General features: G+C 40.4%; 1 protein-coding gene across 2 annotated transcripts in view; it reads left to right on the plus strand.

Moving 5' to 3' along the window:
* The window catches only part of LOC102685817 (regulator of G protein signaling 9), a 34,422-nt gene extending 17,694 nt beyond the window's left edge, over positions 1–16,728 (plus strand). The window contains exons 10-19 of one of the 2 annotated variants that reach the window (XM_069194520.1): positions 6,237–6,266; positions 6,632–6,693; positions 7,770–7,883; positions 9,283–9,398; positions 9,770–9,857; positions 10,444–10,582; positions 10,959–11,041; positions 11,934–12,057; positions 14,156–14,643; positions 15,455–16,728. In XM_069194520.1, the coding sequence (XP_069050621.1) occupies positions 6,237–6,266; positions 6,632–6,693; positions 7,770–7,883; positions 9,283–9,398; positions 9,770–9,857; positions 10,444–10,582; positions 10,959–11,041; positions 11,934–12,057; positions 14,156–14,643; positions 15,455–15,611 (1,401 nt within the window). In that variant the 3' untranslated portion in view covers positions 15,612–16,728. Of the gene's footprint in view, positions 1–6,236; positions 6,267–6,631; positions 6,694–7,769; positions 7,884–9,282; positions 9,399–9,769; positions 9,858–10,443; positions 10,583–10,958; positions 11,042–11,933; positions 13,354–14,155; positions 14,644–15,454 lie in introns of those variants that run through there. The other variant, XM_069194521.1, reaches the window with a different exon arrangement.
* Positions 16,729–17,948: the final 1,220 nt, after the last annotated feature.

Genomic DNA, 17,948 nt, shown 5'->3' on the forward strand with positions numbered 1-17,948 from the left:
GAACCTCAGCACTTCTACTCCATACCATTATAGAATGTCACATCCACTCAGTGGGGGTCCTCAGCAATTGTTCTTCATGATTCAGATGTTGTGAGCCAGAGCGTGTGTCACGTCACTCTCCGCAAAGGGTTGCGATAAAGCAGCCAAGGGCTGTATTGGCTCCCAGTGGAGCAGACACTGCTATGACTCTCCAGGTACCTGCAAGCTTGCAGTGACCATACCAGCCAGCACTGAGCCACCTGTACATCACTGTGATGGGTGATGGATAAGCAGGTTTGAGGAGTCTCAGTACTGCACTTCCTCGTATGGACACAAGTGTTGGCGATGTATGCTATAACAGAAATACATAACTGTCAACTCCAGATTAAAAACAGAAGAGGAAGATATGAATAAGAGGAGGCCCTTACACTAACATCTGCTCTGAGGCTGGGGATTACAGTCCAGAACAGCCGTTCCCTTTTTATTAACACACTTTACTTGTACATTATCTTCCAAATGTTTAAGGATACTAGGTTGAGAACATTGGTATAGAGTGAAAAAAATTATTTTGCCATTGTTAAGTCAAGAGTTCTTTTCTTTATAGTGCAATAACCTTTGCCTTGGTAGAGGATAGTTTATAAAAATGCCTTTGTGTTTCTTGAGAGACTTGTTAACGATAGATTGTTTAACGATGGAGAGCAATGTCAGAGCAGAGTTTGTTCTTTGGCACAATGTCATAAAGGGCTTGCATGGTGTCACACTTATTTCTACAAACTACTAGAGCAGCTTTTCATCATTTGACCTTGACAACACTCAACCCAGAAAGCTACAACTGAAAGCCCCATTGAGAAAGATCATACAGGCACATTATCTTGTTTTTTTTATATGTGCGTATATACTATATGTGTATTAAATAGTGGAGTTCTTCCAGTACACTTACTAGAACATTCATCTGAAGGACAAGCTTCACCCTTGGGAACCACTAATATAAAAAAGAAACTGTCAGAATGAGCACACAGAGGTTAAAGCTCAAAGTATAAATGACATGCATTGTAATGCACTACCCTTCAAATGTAAAAGAAGCAATAACTGCAGTGAATGTTTTGTCACTTGAATCACAGTCATGCCCACAGAAACCAGGAATGAGATGACGTGTGCTTGGCTATATTAACTGTGACATGTTTTATATTGGAATTCCAGGGACATTAAGGCCTGCAGCCACCATACCACCTTCATGCTGATTTCTCCATTTACTTGAAGGTGCTTCAATGTTTCAGCTGTCAACAGGCCATGCATAGCAACAGATAGTTGCGTAGGCCTGCAGAGTAGTGGTTGCCATGAAAACTGACTGAGAAACCAAATCGTCTGTAGCCTTTTCTTTAAAGTTTTATTTGTACAGATGGCACCTCTGACCATCTTTCTCTTTGAATCTTCTCATTCTGGGAAATACGCATTACTTCAAACTGAAATAAATGGCTGCTGTATCGAATTTGTAGGTATAAAAAGGAGCAGAAAAAAAAGGAGTACATTTCTACTGCTAACAATTTTTCAAAGGGCATTTTGACTGTTTATTCAGCAGGTACAATCAATGCTGTCTTAATAGCACCTGAACAAACACCGAGAGACAAAGCATCCCTTTTTTCCCAAGACACAATCCATTTTTTTCTGTTCTTTGACAGCTATGTCAGTTCATTACGTTTGCGAGGCAGCTTGCCTTATCTCTAAACAGAGGAGCTACTAGAAGACTTTGACACACAGAATTTCCTTTGAACCTCATAGTCCATAGGAGAGTGAGAGAGATGTAGGGGAGAGATCAGGAAGTGCAAACAGCTGGCAGTTCTCACTCTATTGCGACTTTCTTAAAAGAAACATACACATTCACAAGGCAGTATATCAGGTAAACATTCCGGATTGTCAAAAGGTGCTTTTATATACAGTAAATGAATAAAAAAAACATGAATATTGTTCCTTCAATACAGCCTTTGAATTTTAATGTAGTATTTTGTTTGTAAACAAAGGCCATTGATCAGACCAGGAAAGAGAACTCCAAAAGTGATTAATGTCATCTTAATTTAAATTAACAAAGCACTTGCTGTGCTAAACACTGTGCAGTATGTAGCTTCACTCTAGCTCTGAAGTCTTGTGCTTGTGGTACTTTGACATACCTAAATATAATTACACTTAATAGGCTTTTTTAGAGAAACTTTGCCTTTCATTATAAGCATATTTGTAGATTTAAAGTTCTGTGTTCCTGATCACAAAACACGTTTTTCACATTTTGAAGTACAATTTCAGGTGATTTATAATTCTAAAAATATGCGTTCCCTTGCTGGAGATTCCTCTGAAAGGCCTGCAGTACAAATTACACAGCCCACTCCTGTTTCAAACCTGTTTTAAATTGAATATTAAATGGACAAATAACAAATGGAAGGAGGTCTGAGGTAGCTGTTTTGTCAGCGCTTTTATAACATTTAAAATATGATTGTCAATTGTCAATGTCAATTTCACTGATAAAAAGTAGTTGAGTGGATGGGCAAGACTTGTGGTATCCCTATTTTCCTGAAAACAATTACAAGTTCATCTTGTTTTGAATTTCAAGTGTTTTTAATTGTATTACTGATGATAAGAAAATATTATAAAAGTTCTAGTTTTGTAGTTGGTTTTTATTTTTTACCTTTCCAAAAATTCATCCTTCTTTAGTCATGCGTGTGGTATTGTTAATCTAGTTTCTCATGACTATACAGATGTTGTGTTTTTCTACATTACTCATTTGATCTTTTTTTCTTTCTTTTCTCTCCATTTAGATTTTGTTCCTTCTGTTTTCTGTGAATCCCTCCTAGAGACTGCCATTGTACAGAAGACGCTCAGTACTGCAGCCCATCTGCTTAGCCACAAACTCAACCCCCCTCCATCCCCCGTCAGTCTGGGCAGCTCAGTACCAGTTTCCTAAGGGGGTTCCTCAGCCAGAATAAGCTGTCTTCATTCTGACATACTGCAGCTGGAACACTGTCACAGTCATCTCCAAACAGAGGGCTTACACAGCGTACTGGGGATGGAAATGACACTTTCTACAGATCCATGACTGCCAGCTTTTGACATTCATTTCTGCCATGTCATAGCTGGCTTTTGAGTTGTTAATAGAATGGTTAGACTGCATCCATCTGTTATCTGGTTCTGAAAAAAAAAAATCTTCTCAAAGATCGCAGTTTTGTTCCAGCGAGAGACTTGTTAAATACATCTGATCACTTACCTGTCACTGGAAGGCGGATGTGATCGGTTCACTCTTCTTTCTTTATTAACAGACAGCATTCTCTCTGGAGACAGGTCTTGCTAAATTTAACATATCATACAAATGCTGACATTTTTTCAGAAACAAGGTCTAGAGAATTGCAGAATTTATTAGAGACTTTGCTATTGATTTTTTTTTTCCCACCGAAATCTGCACCTTACTGGGGACAGAAAGCATGCTTTTTCTGTTCATGGTGTCAGAGGTTCATTGCAGACAGTTTCATTGTTAACGTGGCACAAGAGTCATTTAGAAACTGGCACTTTTCTTAGGAATAAATGTCAAAAGCTGGCAGCCCTGTAAACCTCATCAGGAGGAAATCTTTGTGTTCATATCATTGTAGAACTGTCCTAGGGCTGTCAAGATTGGGTGGCTAGAGACATCATGGACATCCTTGTATTGCAGCTGACATCCTTGCAGCTGTCTCTCTCATGTTAACGATACAAAAGCTGCCGTGACTGCATTCCAAAATCCTAGGCAAGTCAAGGATTGAGGGGTTAAAGACAATTCCAAGGATGTAAAATTAAAAATTTGATCAGGTTATCACTAATTCCATGTAATTCATAAAGCAGACATAATGTAATCATTGCCACAACCAAGTAACTGAATGTCCATCCTGGGATATAGTCAGAAGATAAAGATGGGGTGTGCCGACTTTGGCATTGATTGGGAATCACTTCGATGTTGTGACTTACAATATGAAATTCTGGCAATAAAAAAATATGCTTTTTAGTGCATGCATTTTAAGTGCATTGAATACTCCATCCCAAGGTTACATTTGATTATACTGAATCTCTAAGTTCCTTTTGTGTTGCCCATGCTTTGTTTTGTGCCGCTCTGCTTTCATAATCACCTCTGTTTAGATAGAATACAGTGCAACGGCTTAATCTGCACAAACAGGCAGGTTACCTTTGTGCTGAATACGTACTGAGTCCAAATTACTGCTAATAATGCTAACAAGAATGATGACTTAATGGCATCTGAAACTTTATTCATTGGACATTTGCTTTTCTTGTCATCCTTCCACCCTGAAGCCAAAGTCAATAGAAGAATCTCCCCTCTTTAAATGCAGGACGTGCTTACTTGGTATGCTAATGGCAGTGCTCAGTGTAAGAGGCCAGGCGCTCTCTCACATTTGTGAAATGCAAATCCTGAACCTCTCCTGGCTTGCTCTTTAAAATTCATTGTGCCGTATATTCCTAAGATGAAAAAGGAGAGCTCCTTCATTTTCAAAAGCTTCATCAGAAATATGTTTTAATTTCCCCAGCATGATGGCAGCTTTTAAAGCAAATAACAGTAGCCTCTAGAGCATTCAAGCCTTTCAAAAAGGTATATATATTGCCTCTTACCATGACTCAGTCATAAGCTATACAAGTTATTAAAGATCAGAGGCTGCGACAGTGTTTTGAGACTTGTTGTAACAGAGTAGCTTTTTGACCTTTTAAAAACAGATACCTTTTTATGTGACAAAATTAGAGAGATTTACTGGGTTGAAGTCATTTGGATCATACAGTTTTGGTAAGATCTGTCCCAGGATGTTAGCGTGAATCCCATCGTTTATAACACAGCAGGGGAAGTCCAGGCAGAATTTCAGATAATTGTTGTGCAAGAAATGTGTCATTTATTTATTTTTTACAACAGAACAGTTAATTCTATTGTCTAGTGAATAATGCCTCCCTTTCCCCAAAAAACATCATTGAGTCTTAGTATGAGCTCATGCTTGTTCCCTTAAAAGCAGGAAATGATACAGATAGCCTTAATAAGCGGCACAAAGCCGTTTGCTTCACATTGGGAATATGGGAATATTGAATTGATGAGCAGGATAGGAAATGGGAGCACAGCATAATGTTTTTAAGTTAAACTTTTTAAAGAGTTTTTTTTTGTAGATGTACTTGGGTAAGTCAGCATATTAACTTTTGTCACTGTTTTCTGTTAGATCCCTTGTGATAAATAGTTAAAAGCAGCTAGGAGTGCAATTAAAAGGTACATAAAGAATCAGGAATTTCTGATTCTGTTCATCAGGTGACTTGACACTGAGAATCAGATTAAGTCTCCTGTAGAAATCTGGAAATCTGGAAAAAGCCCCATAGGTACAGTAATTCTGTATAGATGTCATGCTTAAAGCTATTTCTTACATTTTCTACCTATCAAAAGTTAAGAAAATACAGATTTTCTACAATTAATTATTTCTTGATTCACCATGTTTTGACAATCTACTAGATAGTTATACTCTTGCACCCAAGCTTGACAGTTCGTTAGCTGTCACTAGTATTAAAGCATCATCTTTTGTTTTTGATCTTTCCAGATATCATCTAGTCCTTTAGATATATGTCTGTTGATAGATCAAATACACTGTAGATACAACATATTGGTAGCTTATATGATTTTAGATGCTTTTCCATTTTACCATAAACGTAAGACCAAATTTAATATTTGCCTTATGTAAGAACAAATCTTTTGCCTATCTGGGTAAAAAGTTGGAACTTTACAATTTCTGAAAATATAACTGCAGTTCAGATAAGCATGTTTTAACTAGATCACACCCTCTGTGATACATGGGCTTTTGTCGTGTCACAGGAAAAGAGGAATCCATTTTTAGACTGTTTAAATGGCATTTTCCTGTACTAAGTCATCGTCAGCCTCAGTGGGGTCTACAGTATGTTTTTACAAGCCGTTGCTTACTGAAGAAAGTGAAGCCTGCCTTGCATAGTGTAACTGATGTTACAGTTAGAGATAATGGCCCTTATTTTCTATTGTGGGCAAACTGCAAACTCCATAGTAAAATGGATTAGTTGGTTCACAGTGATGCATCAGTTGCAGTATCTGCTCAATATTGCTGTCTGTCACCCATGCTGCTGTCTGCTTTTCGGGGCACCTTCTATTGTAGTGTGAAGCTTCGAAACAATATGTAAACAATGCTCAAATTAAGTTTTGTATTTTCACCACATTCTTTGTGTTTATTGTTTTACAGAAGAAAACATACGATTTCTACAGAAGAGAGGTAATGTTGTCTCTCCTAATCCCGTATTACAGTTTTTTTCAGTTTAGTTTTTTTCAGTTTTTTAAATGATGAATTTATTTTAAATTGCTATTTGAAAATAAGATGGAGCAAGGAAAAGACTTCTGTAGATTGGGCAAACTGCTGATGTTACCCAAAGCACATACAGTAGGCAAACATTCCAGTGTGTTCAAAGAGTTCAAAATCAGCCTTATCGGCGTGACACTTATGCTGGTAGAGCAAAACCATTTGCAATACACAATACAGAACAGTACAGTATGATACAGAATAACACAATATAATACAGCATGATGTAGTGCGTTATAGTGCATTACTTTATCATAGTGTGTTGTCTCTCTGTTTTACAGATTATTTTTAGTCAGCAGTCGCTCATGAAGTCAAGAGTCAAGTCTTCAGTCTCCATTGGGGGGTAGGTCCTTTTCAAACTCTTCTGGGGAGTTTATTTGCCGAGATCCTGTAGGTGTTAGAATGTGACTACTCATGGTATATAGATAATTTACATAGAAGACATTCAGATTATGATGAGTTATCATTGATATCTAACATATATTTGGCTGCATTCCAATACATACTGTATTTCATGGTTGACTGTTTTTTGAATTTGAAAAATGTAGGCTTGGAATATCTAGACCTTCATGAATCTGTTAAATGAATAAAAATAAAATGACTGGCTATAGTTCCTTTAAAGTTCTTGTTTAGACCTAACCAGCAAGATAATACGTTTGTTTATTAGTCACAACATTTAAAATATGAAGGTACAATCTACAGTTTTTAATTCATACATTAATTCACAACTACATCTATAGTTATCTTTTATCTGTTCTGTTACTTTTATGATTTCATGATAGTTATTACATGCATGGATGACTTGTGAGCTTTGATTCCTTTATTTACCATGGTGTAATTTCTGTATTATATTGTAACTAATTAAACTTTTTAAGTGCCACGGGTAGCATGAGACTCATAATCTCAGGGTAGTGGGTCTGTGTCCCACGTCTGGTGCCAGGTCCTCCATATTGGAGGTTGGGCACAAGGCTAACAACCCTGTCCTGTAAAAAACTAATGTTATGGTAACAGCATAACAGGCAAACATCCATCCATCCATAACTTTTTAAAGCACTTTTGGGACCAGTTTGTACCCGTCTTTTCATTAAAAGCAATTGCATTGACTGTTCTGAACACTGATGTAGCTGCAATGACTGTCCTCTATAAGTCCCGTATGGGTTTTTCATGTCACACATACTTGTGTTCGCTTATAGGGTGACTAAATCTGAAGCTCCATGTCTGATGAGAAAACACAAGATTAATAGATTTATAACAGACAAATCGGACCACTGTTATTTCAAAGGTCCTCCTGCTTCACTCTGTTTTCCTCATTTTTTAACTTGTAACCATTAAAATTCAGTGAACAAGGTGTCTTTGTCTCAGCTTATAATGCAGGACTAGTATTTCTGAGTAGGACCTCTTGTCTTTGTGTGCTCACAGGCTTGTCAAGTACTGCGAGCAGTACAAAAACCATGATCCTTTCATGGCCGGCTGTCTCCCTAGCAACCCTTGGATAACCGATGACACTATGTTTTGGGAGCTCAATATGCCAATGTAAGTCCCCTTCAGCACTGAGCAATGCAGACATTACAAAGAACATTAAGGCCCCTATTGATCACTAACCCAGTGCACACACAAAAGCTTCATTTCTGTAAGCCTCAGACCCATTGCCTCTCTGTGCACGTTTCCTTTTCATGACTCATTCAGTGAGCTAGTTTTTTTATTTATTTGTGGGGCATAGTGTTTGGGTTGTGTGGTGATGAGAATGGTTGCCTGGTTTTCAGCATTGATTACAGACTGGAACTCCCTGTCTGGTGTGCGTGTTCTCCCTGTGTATGCTTGGGTTTTCTGTGGATGCTCCGGATTCCCCCATCCACCCCAAAACATCCATCAGTTCTCTAACCGCTTTATCCAATACAGGGTCACAGGGGAGGTGGAGTCTATCCCAGCAAGCAACGGGTGCAAGACAGGATGCACTCTGGATAGGACGCCAGTCCGTCTCAGGGCACAGACAGACACAGACACGCACACACTTACTCCAGAGCATAAGAACATGGGGACAGCATACAAATACCATGCAGATAGCACCCCAGGAATTGAACACAGGGCCCCAGCGTGTGCCCTGTAATGGACTGGCACTCTGTCCAAGGAATAGTCCCTCCTTTTCTTCTACACTTCTGGAGTTGGCGCTGGGTGCCCAAGGCGTATTTAATGCATCCCCTGCCATTAATTTTAGATTCCTCCAAAGAAGTGATGACATGAAACACCAAACAAACAAACTCTGTGAACATCTGGAGCACTGAGTGGAAGATGTTGAGCAGATAACTATTTCTGTTTTTGGATGGTGGTGACATGCAATTACCATGACAAGGGCAGCGATGTCTGCTGAAATCAGGCACCTTGGTGATAATTACCGGTGCACAGTCATCAAATGAGCTGTTTCATTCTTTGTGACTTTTACCGAGAAGAAGGGGCTGAGGATTATGTTATATTGGTTCATTGCCCAGCATTTTCTAGCAGTAATTGACTGATGATTCTAATATTGTCGGTTTAACTGTGGCCCTGCACTGGACTGAGGTGCCATCCCAGGGAAGAGAAGACACTCAGTACCTTCCTGTCCCTCTCTTGTACCCTCTGTTCTGGATAGGCTCCGTCTTGCTGTGGCTCTCACTGGATTTGTGGCTAATAACAAAACAATTCTTTTTTACGGAATATCATATTTTCAAGGTTCTGCATTTGTTTTTGCAATACAAGTGGTATTGGAGAATTATAAAAGATGGATTCTGACACATCTGTTTGTTGGTGCATTAGGGCCGCCATAAAGATATGCCGGCCACTTTCTCCTTTCTCTGTTCTTGCCCTACCATCACTGGCAATACCTTCTGTGGGTTGGGTCTAAAATGCTCTTTGGAGGTTACAGTGGGACCTGAAAGGTTTGTGTCATTTGGCTCAGGGTGGAGAACCCCACCAAGCTGCGCGTGGAACGCTGGACCTTCAGCTTCAAGGAGCTGCTGAGTGACCCCCGTGGCCGCCAGGACTTCCAGCTCTTCCTGAAGAAGGAATTCAGCGGTACGTGGGGTGACTTTGGGGTCACCGTCAATGTTCTGGTTAGCTCTGCTGTTGACTGATAGCCAATTCAGTGTTTAAGTGTCTGAGAATGTCTTGAAGAATCCTCATGTAGAGGTCTTAAACCAGTTGGTTGGAAGAGAGATAATGGTGCTGGGTCAAGTATACATGCTCTATGCTTTAACTATTTGTATCCTAGAGGGTTCTTTATCAGAATCTTGGCTCACTGATTTAGTTAGTTGCTTTAATTACATGACTGACAGAATACCATCACAGACCTTGTGATAATGACCTATAGGTTATGCAACAATAGTCACTAAGGTGGTAGGTGAGTGCCATGGAAAGTTAACTTTAGATGTTCCATGTGATTGTAGGAGAGAACTTGGCCTTCTGGGAAGCTTGCGAGGACCTGAAGTTTGGCGACCAGACGAAAGTGAAGGAGAAAGCTGAGGAAATTTACAAGTGAGCTCGCTGACACCGTCATGCCAGGAGCCAGTAAACACAGGGGTGAAACTGTCCAAGTCAATCCCCACATTTGTTCAGTCTACAAACCCGTTCCTACCTCAGTTCTGATCAAAATAATATGGAGACAGACATGTTGAGTACCATGCAGTTTTCTTTTTTTTATCATACTGTAGATATATCAAATAATTCAGTCCCAACAGAGGTTTTGAATTTTGGTGGAGAGAAATATTACATTTACTTTTTACTCATATGAAGGTCTCATAAGAACACAAAAAAGACTATGAGAAGAGAATATTCAGGCACAATCAAATCCAAATGTAGGAAAGTTATCTTCAAAATCTGGCCCATTTTGGCATCGGTTGTAGTATCCCACTACCTTTCACAAACCCTAGCAAAACATACCTGCCTTACCCCTGTAAACAATTTCTCAGTTCTCATTAAAGGTATGTAGGTATGTAATTTTATGGTGTATTTTTAAAAGGCACTTACATTAGTCCAGGATAATTGGTTTGTATTTGTGTGTGTTATTAAGGGCAGCAGTGCCTTTCGTATTTGTTCATTACATTTGTGTGCATGAATGCAGGACCTTCCTGGCTCCTGGGGCACGGCGCTGGATTAACATAGATGGAAAGACGATGGACATCACAGTGAAAGGCCTCAAGCATCCTCATCGTTATGTGCTGGATGCTGCGCAGACACACATTTACATGCTTATGAAGAAGGTACATAGTCTGGTCCTGGCATTTTGATTTGTAATGGTTTTCAAATGCTCATCGAATTTTGCATGTGGCCTAAAGGTAGATTCCACCATTTTTATATTCTGGTAAAGTGCTGAAGACATTATATCAGAGGCCTGAATTAATGCACAAGCGACAAAGGAACAACAAGAGGTTATTTCTTCTCAAAGGATTTAAAAGTTCTAATAAATATGAAAATGCATAAAACAAACAGCAGAAGTAAAATGAAATAACACTGTAAAATGTCCAAATAAAAACACGGGGAAAACTAAATGATGCATTAAAAATCTCCATGTTTGCAGAGTCTCTAAAGTCAGTAACCATTGGCAAATCATTAATTACAGTACTTTCTCAATTACAGGATTCCTTTGGGCGGTACATGAAGTCTCCTATATTTAAAGAAACCATGAAGAAGGCGATTGTTCCAGATGAGACGAAATTGAAGTAAGATATCTCAAACAGATCACAGGCTTCAGCCCTATTTTTACAGACATTAGCTAAAATCATAACAACCTCAAGAATGGGTCTACTGATTGATTGAAAGCTTCTCCTTTATGCATAATACCAGAGAAAAGAATTTGCATGTTCAAAGTTAAAACGTGCTGACATATTATGTTCCTTAAATTAATTTAGTATATTTCACCAGCTGACAATATGGCAAAACAGGAATAAAACATGACTGCAGAAGTTTCACAAATAGAGCAGGGTGGGAAATGTACAACTAAATGTAGCTGAATATCTAAATCATTTGGGCTTGCCTGATTACTTAATGCACATCCTGTTAAACAATAGGCATACAGTAAGAGGTGCAGCCACTGTGTTCCTTTAAGATGATGGGGGATGCGCTTTTCTAATTACGGAAAACAAAAGTCTTATGAGAATTATTGAGTTATTTATGGACAGGGTGATGGAAACCGTGAAATAAGCTGATCTAAAATTATGATGTGGAATATATTCTTCACATGCACGTGTGTCAGGCACCTGTGGTGAATTGCAGCATTTATCAAGTGCTCTGAAATGTGTCAAAACAATTTACTGACAGCGTACAACTGTACTGTATTATTATCAAAAACAAGCTTTCACTACAGAATTTTACAGACTTCACATTATGGACATTGAAGTATATTTAGGATTGTTTTTTTTTATTCAACACGATCACCTTGGTCCTTTCTCTAGCTGGCCTGTTCAAGGGTTGTGCCACGAATTTGATATTTCTCACTTGCCTCCTAAGAATTTTGCGTCGGCTCTCCCGAGTCGAGCCGAACTGCAGGCTGGTGCCTGGGTGCCTGTGTTGAGGGCGGGAGGGGGGGTCTCACTGTCCCACGTCTCTCCGCAGCGAGGGCAAGTTCGGGTTCAACAGGAAGCACCGGCGCTCCAGCCCCAGCCCGGTCATCCTGCGGCAGCTGGAGGAGGAAGCCAAGGCGAAGGCGGCAGCCAGCGCCCCTGTGGACATCACGCAGGTCATGAGCAAACTGGACCGCCGTAACCAGCTCAAGCAGGAGCCGCCCCAGAAGACTTAGTTCTGACCACAGCGTAGTCGTGTTGATAAGGGCAGTAAGGTAGATTAAGGTAGATGCCTGTGGAGAGCAATCAATAGCAAAACGTTTGCTTGTCAGTAGGGAGACTCCAAGGTGTCAGAAGCACTGCTTTTCTGCTTCATAACAGGCGTACGAAAGTAAGACTAGAAAAAAAAATGCATTGTTTTCCTCTGGATTTTAGCTGGGTGGAAAGAGAGCAAGATTCGGTGCAAGAGGTGCGATTGTTCTGTTGTGTAAGAGCTCAAGCACTTGGAAGTCATGATACACCACAGGAAGCTGTGGGCTGTACAAAATAATCTCCTTCAGAATTGCAGCTTATAGAGGAAAATGCACCCAAGACAGTCAACTGGGTCACTAGGTAATTAGCAAACAGACGATTATACAGGTTTCCTGTCGTTTTCATCAGGCTCCATTCTTAAATGGGTTCTGGAGCACTTTGATTTCTGGGTTTGAGAATATCTTCCACCTGAATGGCACTAAGGGTTGCAACGCCCCACAGAACACTACTTACAGTAGCTACACTTGGAGATGATTTAGTGTGCCTGCCTGGTTATCAGCAGGTGGCACAATTCATACTTTAACCTCTGCTAAGTGCTGATTTGTAATCAATAATGATTTGTAATCAGTTTGTTTAAAAGGGGAAGTTTGCTTAACTGTGGTGGTCATTTAAAATGTGTAAAAAGGGCTTACAGAATGCTATGTAAAAAGGACTATGCAAACTGATTCTGAGCTGTCAGCAAAGAACCTCAGAATCAGAGGCTTTTTACCAGAAGAAGGCTGACTTTAGAATTCAGTTGCATTCTTAGTAAAGTCGTATTACATTGTTTTAGGAAAAAGAAGAGTTGGAGTATACTCAGCATTTGTTAACTTTATTTATATTCAGGGATTCTAAATACATATTTTTCAAAACCCAAGGCTTACAGGTCATTGACGTGGTAGATATGATAGCAGTGTTTCTTGCCAGGGGATTTACAATTCAGACTGTTAACTATGTCATTTTTTACATTTGTGCTTTAGACATTGCAGCAGTATCGTCAGTGTCATTGTAGCACTCTGTATCATCCTTGTATGTCCTTCACTCACTGTTTTACTGTGGATCATTTACACTGGCTTACTTTCAATTTCGCTGTGAAAGATTTTGTTTTCCTTCAGGGACCAAAAAGAAAGTTCAAACTGTAATCTGTGCCCATCCGTCCAATAAAATTCGTGAATTAAAAACTTTTGTTTTTTGTGTTTCTGTGCCATTTTCTCTGTCGTCTGTCTCCCATATGTCATGTGCTTTTTTTTTCTAAATTTGGCTGACTGTATTTTCTTTGGAAAGATGTGGAGCTGGGATCAAACCACAGCTGTTGAATGGGAAGTCTGGCTGTGTATGTATAGTAAACTCATTATCCTGCTTACACTGGGTGGCTTGCTTGTTTGCAAGTGAAGGTGTGCACGTTAAGGCACAGTATTACGTGGCAGCTGGGGTAGATGAACAGGAAAGTTACCTGACATGACACATTTGAATTGCTATAATATTGTTCTCAACTTCAAAGTGGTTTTGTGGACAAATACAACTTGTTAGCTCTGCATGCAGATCGCATTGGAACAGTTCTGCAGTGAAATGCCTGCCGCACATCCTGTACTTATTTGCTCGTACATCCCGTTAGTCGTTACAGTGACTAGTGAGCAGGAAGGGCAGCTTCATGGCTCAATTTGCACAAACGCTCGTTCTCGCCCGTGGCGAAACAAGGGGTTTGTGACAACATGACGTCTTATAGTACTTTCACAAAAGTCGTGTTTTTGTGATAAATTAGGAATTTGTAACATTTTGCAATACAGTTAATTTATTTTTTTACCACGACTTAATATCCAGTATGAGAAATTGGGACTGCAAATCCCCCTTTAAACTCTTTGTCGAGGTGTGCAATGCTCAGGAAATATTGCATTTAACATGTCCTAGTCCCATTTGATTGCTGGACTGCCTCTCCCTACACTCCTCACACAGTCCTTTCCTCTTCCCCATACTGTCCTGCAGCTGTGTAAGTTTACTGCACCTGTGCCTCACCTGGCTGTGTACACAGGAATCTGCGAGCCTCTCTCTCCCAGCAGTCCCACACCCTGCGAGCTGCCGCCTCCCTCCCCCGGCCTCATCACCCTGCCCAACAGTGCTGCCTGCCCCTCCCCCATCAGCGTGGCCATCGACAGCACGCCCGCCTCGGAAAGGAAATTCGATGGCACCGGCGGCTCCGCGTCGGCCCAGTTCCCCTCCATTGCTGAGAACACGGAGCTGTCGGCCGGCTCCGATTCCAGCGCCATCAACGGACCATCCGAAGAAGCCAGGCAGCCGGCCCAGAGATCTCGCGTGGCGCTCTCCTTCAGCCGCTTCCTGAAACGGGGCTGCGCCACCTCGCCTGTGTTCGCCACCCTCTCGCCCAAGTGCCCTTCCGTCGCCAGTGGCCGGATTCAGCCCCTCAACCACGAGCCGCTATCTCAGCCCCAGCCGAAGCCAAAAAGAATTGCCAAGTAAGTCAGCTCTCCCTTAGTGAGCGGCAGAAGAACTCTTAAATAAATGCATCTAACATAATGGATATAAATTAATTGTATGATAATTAAGGAATTTAGGTTATGTTCAAGAATATCACGAATTATTATATAATTGGCTACATTTGTGTTTTTATGAATTGCAGAAAGAACTCTGTCCTTCTCACCTCTATCTCAAATCATATCTTAACCTTATACTCCTATGCTGAGAGACATTAAAAACGCAACTAATGCTGTTGGCTCTAATACTGATTTGTCTCTCAGTATATTTAAAGAAAACCCAGTTGGGTACAGAGTACTGGCTTCTACAACAACAGCGCCACTATGAGTTTTAGCATTGATACAGCTGAAATGATTTTTCAAGGTGCAATTTCTAACCCTTCAGCCTAAAGGTAATAATTTAAGGAATGACAGCAGCTGAACATTATGTGACAGTAGAATCATTTATTGGATTTAGCAGAGATTTTGGCTTAACCCACTTGACTAAGCCATTTGGCCAACTTCCCAGCCACAGGACGGGGAGCTTAGGACCCCCATGCTTGGTGAAAAGGCAACCAAGGGGTGGAGGAGGGATACAAAAACGAGTGAGGAAGAGGAGAGGGTGGTGTAAGGTATATATGGGGACTGAGGCAGTTACGTCAGGATGAGTGGCGAGTTGTGGCAGCTGAGCTGAGTTAGCTCGGCAGCCTTCATCCCCAGCAAACATTCGTTAGACCTCCACTGAAATGACAGCAATGGCAGCAGGAGGCCGTCAGTGGTGGCTGTACTGATTTACGATCCTCGCCGATCCCAGCTTCTTCCAGATCAAAGTGGACATCCCCCCGGAGTGCCGGATCTACCCCATCGACTCGGAGGACGAGGAGGAGGACTGTTCCAGCGTAGGAAGGGCCACCGTAAAGGAGGTCATCTGTCCCTGGGAGACTGTCACCGAAGAAGGCAAAGCAGGATGACAGGCAGGGTCAACGACAGAAGAGCAGGGCAGGTGTTGGCGGACGCCTCCGGACTCCTGCTGAACGCTTCTTCTCTGGGGCAGGACTGACTCTTCCAAAGCACATTTTCTGGTAAATCCACATGTGTGAGCTCCATGGATTAGAGGTACACAGTATCCCAGAAGCCAAAACAACCTTCAACCTTAGCCTTCTGTTTGTAAAACGTACAATAGTGTAGGCAGTGTATGCGCACCACCAAACGGGTTGGTTTTGATACTGTATGTTAAAGCTACTGCAGCGAAACTCAACAGGATCATTATTTATTGACAGATCAACCCAAAGCAGATAACTTTGCTTGATAGTCTAGTTGCAGTCTAGTCTAGGTGCATGATAGTCTAGTTGTGGAACCAAGACTGCCCCTTTAATTCCCTTTCATTTTACCGTGAGACTAAGGACTAAGAAATACAGAAGTAAAATGGACCTAACACCAGTAGAGCTTTTTGTTATGTATAAATTAATTAATTCCAATATTCAGTTTTTTTTTGCACTTTTCTACTGTCACCCCAACCAATCCACTCCAGTGCTGCAAATGAGATGACCTGCCTGCGAATTCCACTTGCGGTAAAAATGATTGCAACTATCTTCTGGTACAGCTTCGATGAGAGATGACATCTGAAAGAGTTCTTTAGAATTTGTGCCGTTCCTATTGGGTTTTGTAGAAAAAATCTGGTTGGAAAAAAACGTTTTGGCTTTACTGTTGATTGTTGAGAAGTTTGTCGTCAAGTAATTTATTTTAGATTTTCAACAAGTTTCCTGTGTAAACTCATAGCTGACAAATGTGACTTTTTACATAGAATAATGTTTATTCTTGCCAGTAGATACTGTTAAATCGGGCTTTTGTATATCATTTGTTTACAGTTTTTTATATAGAGGTCTGCACAGAATCATTGTATTATCTCACTAATTTTTAATAAATATCCATATATATATTTGGAAGAAAATCATGTTGCCTGAATGTAATGTCTTAACACGGATAAACTGATATTTACAAGTTAAAAATGTGAAGATTTTCCAATATGATACCATGGTGATATCTAGATTGTGCAAGTGCCTCAATAAAACTATAATCAAAACAGTGTTTGCACAATGGCTCTTTTTTCTCTTGCTTGTTAGTTTGTAATCAGGTTGCCCCAACCTGTGACATAACTGTACATAAAAAAATACTTCAGTTCAGTATTATGATCTGCTTTTTAAGCAATGTGTTTTTGAGTACTTTTGCGGAAAAAGTGGGCTATGTTCCCTCTAATTTTTTTTTTCCTGCTGAGCGGATAACTTAATGACCTGGGTGGCATACAAACGCTGTAGTGCAGGAGGCACAGGGCTTCAGACAGTCCCGTGTGAGAGCTCAGTAATCCACTTGAAAAGACCCCAGGCAAGGCCCATGGGGCATAACGACATGTACTGCTGTTGCTGATCTTGTGAAAGTTTGCAATAGTTTACCAGCTAAACTAAAGGAAGTACCTACAATATGTAGTTTTAATAGATGTTTTCAAGTACTATCTATTGAGCTGACCGAAAATTTATCGCAAAATTGTCTTGAATGACTCCCATGAAGGCCTATTTGTTTTGCCACATTATCAGAATTTTTGATGGTTTGCTGTTCAGTAATGTCATAATTTATGTGGGAAACTTTTATGAACTTCTTGAAGATGACATTTACAACGTGCAAATGTTTATTTTCTGATATTTAGTTTGATGTTTGTTCAACAGTTGATTGCAATAAACCGCTTACTTATGTACTCTGCACGCTAAAGCAAAATTTGACCATGGACTTTTTTTTTTATTCACAACATTGCGACCAAAATGCAAATCAGGCATTGCATATCTTTAACTTCGACAGTCAAGTTTAACAGTTCACTAATCATTATAAAATATAGCAAGTCAGTATGTCACTGAAAATGATAGAAGTCTTCACTTCTATCCTACCAACTGAAGTTTAAATCTAACTTGTGCTGTACACAACCATATTGTTCAGTTATCATTTCCAGCGTCTGTCTCTCAATGACAACCATCGCCTGTACACCGTGTCGAGATGAATATTCTGCCCATTGTTTTGGTACGATTAAATTCCCATGAGCACGTCTAAACGTAACTCTTCCAGCCGGTTTCGAGTCTTTGTTTTTATAATGTTCATCAGACTGAATCCGCGTTCGCAATCTGCGCTTGTCGCAAGAAAAGCGACGGTTCAAATATACAATTGTCTTTCTACGCAACGCCTCACAATGACGCTACACATTATAGTCCAGTAACAGTACACATATAGTATACAGTAAATGGCGTAAGCATAATGTAGTGCGT

Source organism: Lepisosteus oculatus, chromosome 9 (assembly GCF_040954835.1).
Source record: "Lepisosteus oculatus isolate fLepOcu1 chromosome 9, fLepOcu1.hap2, whole genome shotgun sequence".
Classification (NCBI taxonomy): domain Eukaryota; kingdom Metazoa; phylum Chordata; class Actinopteri; order Semionotiformes; family Lepisosteidae; genus Lepisosteus; species Lepisosteus oculatus.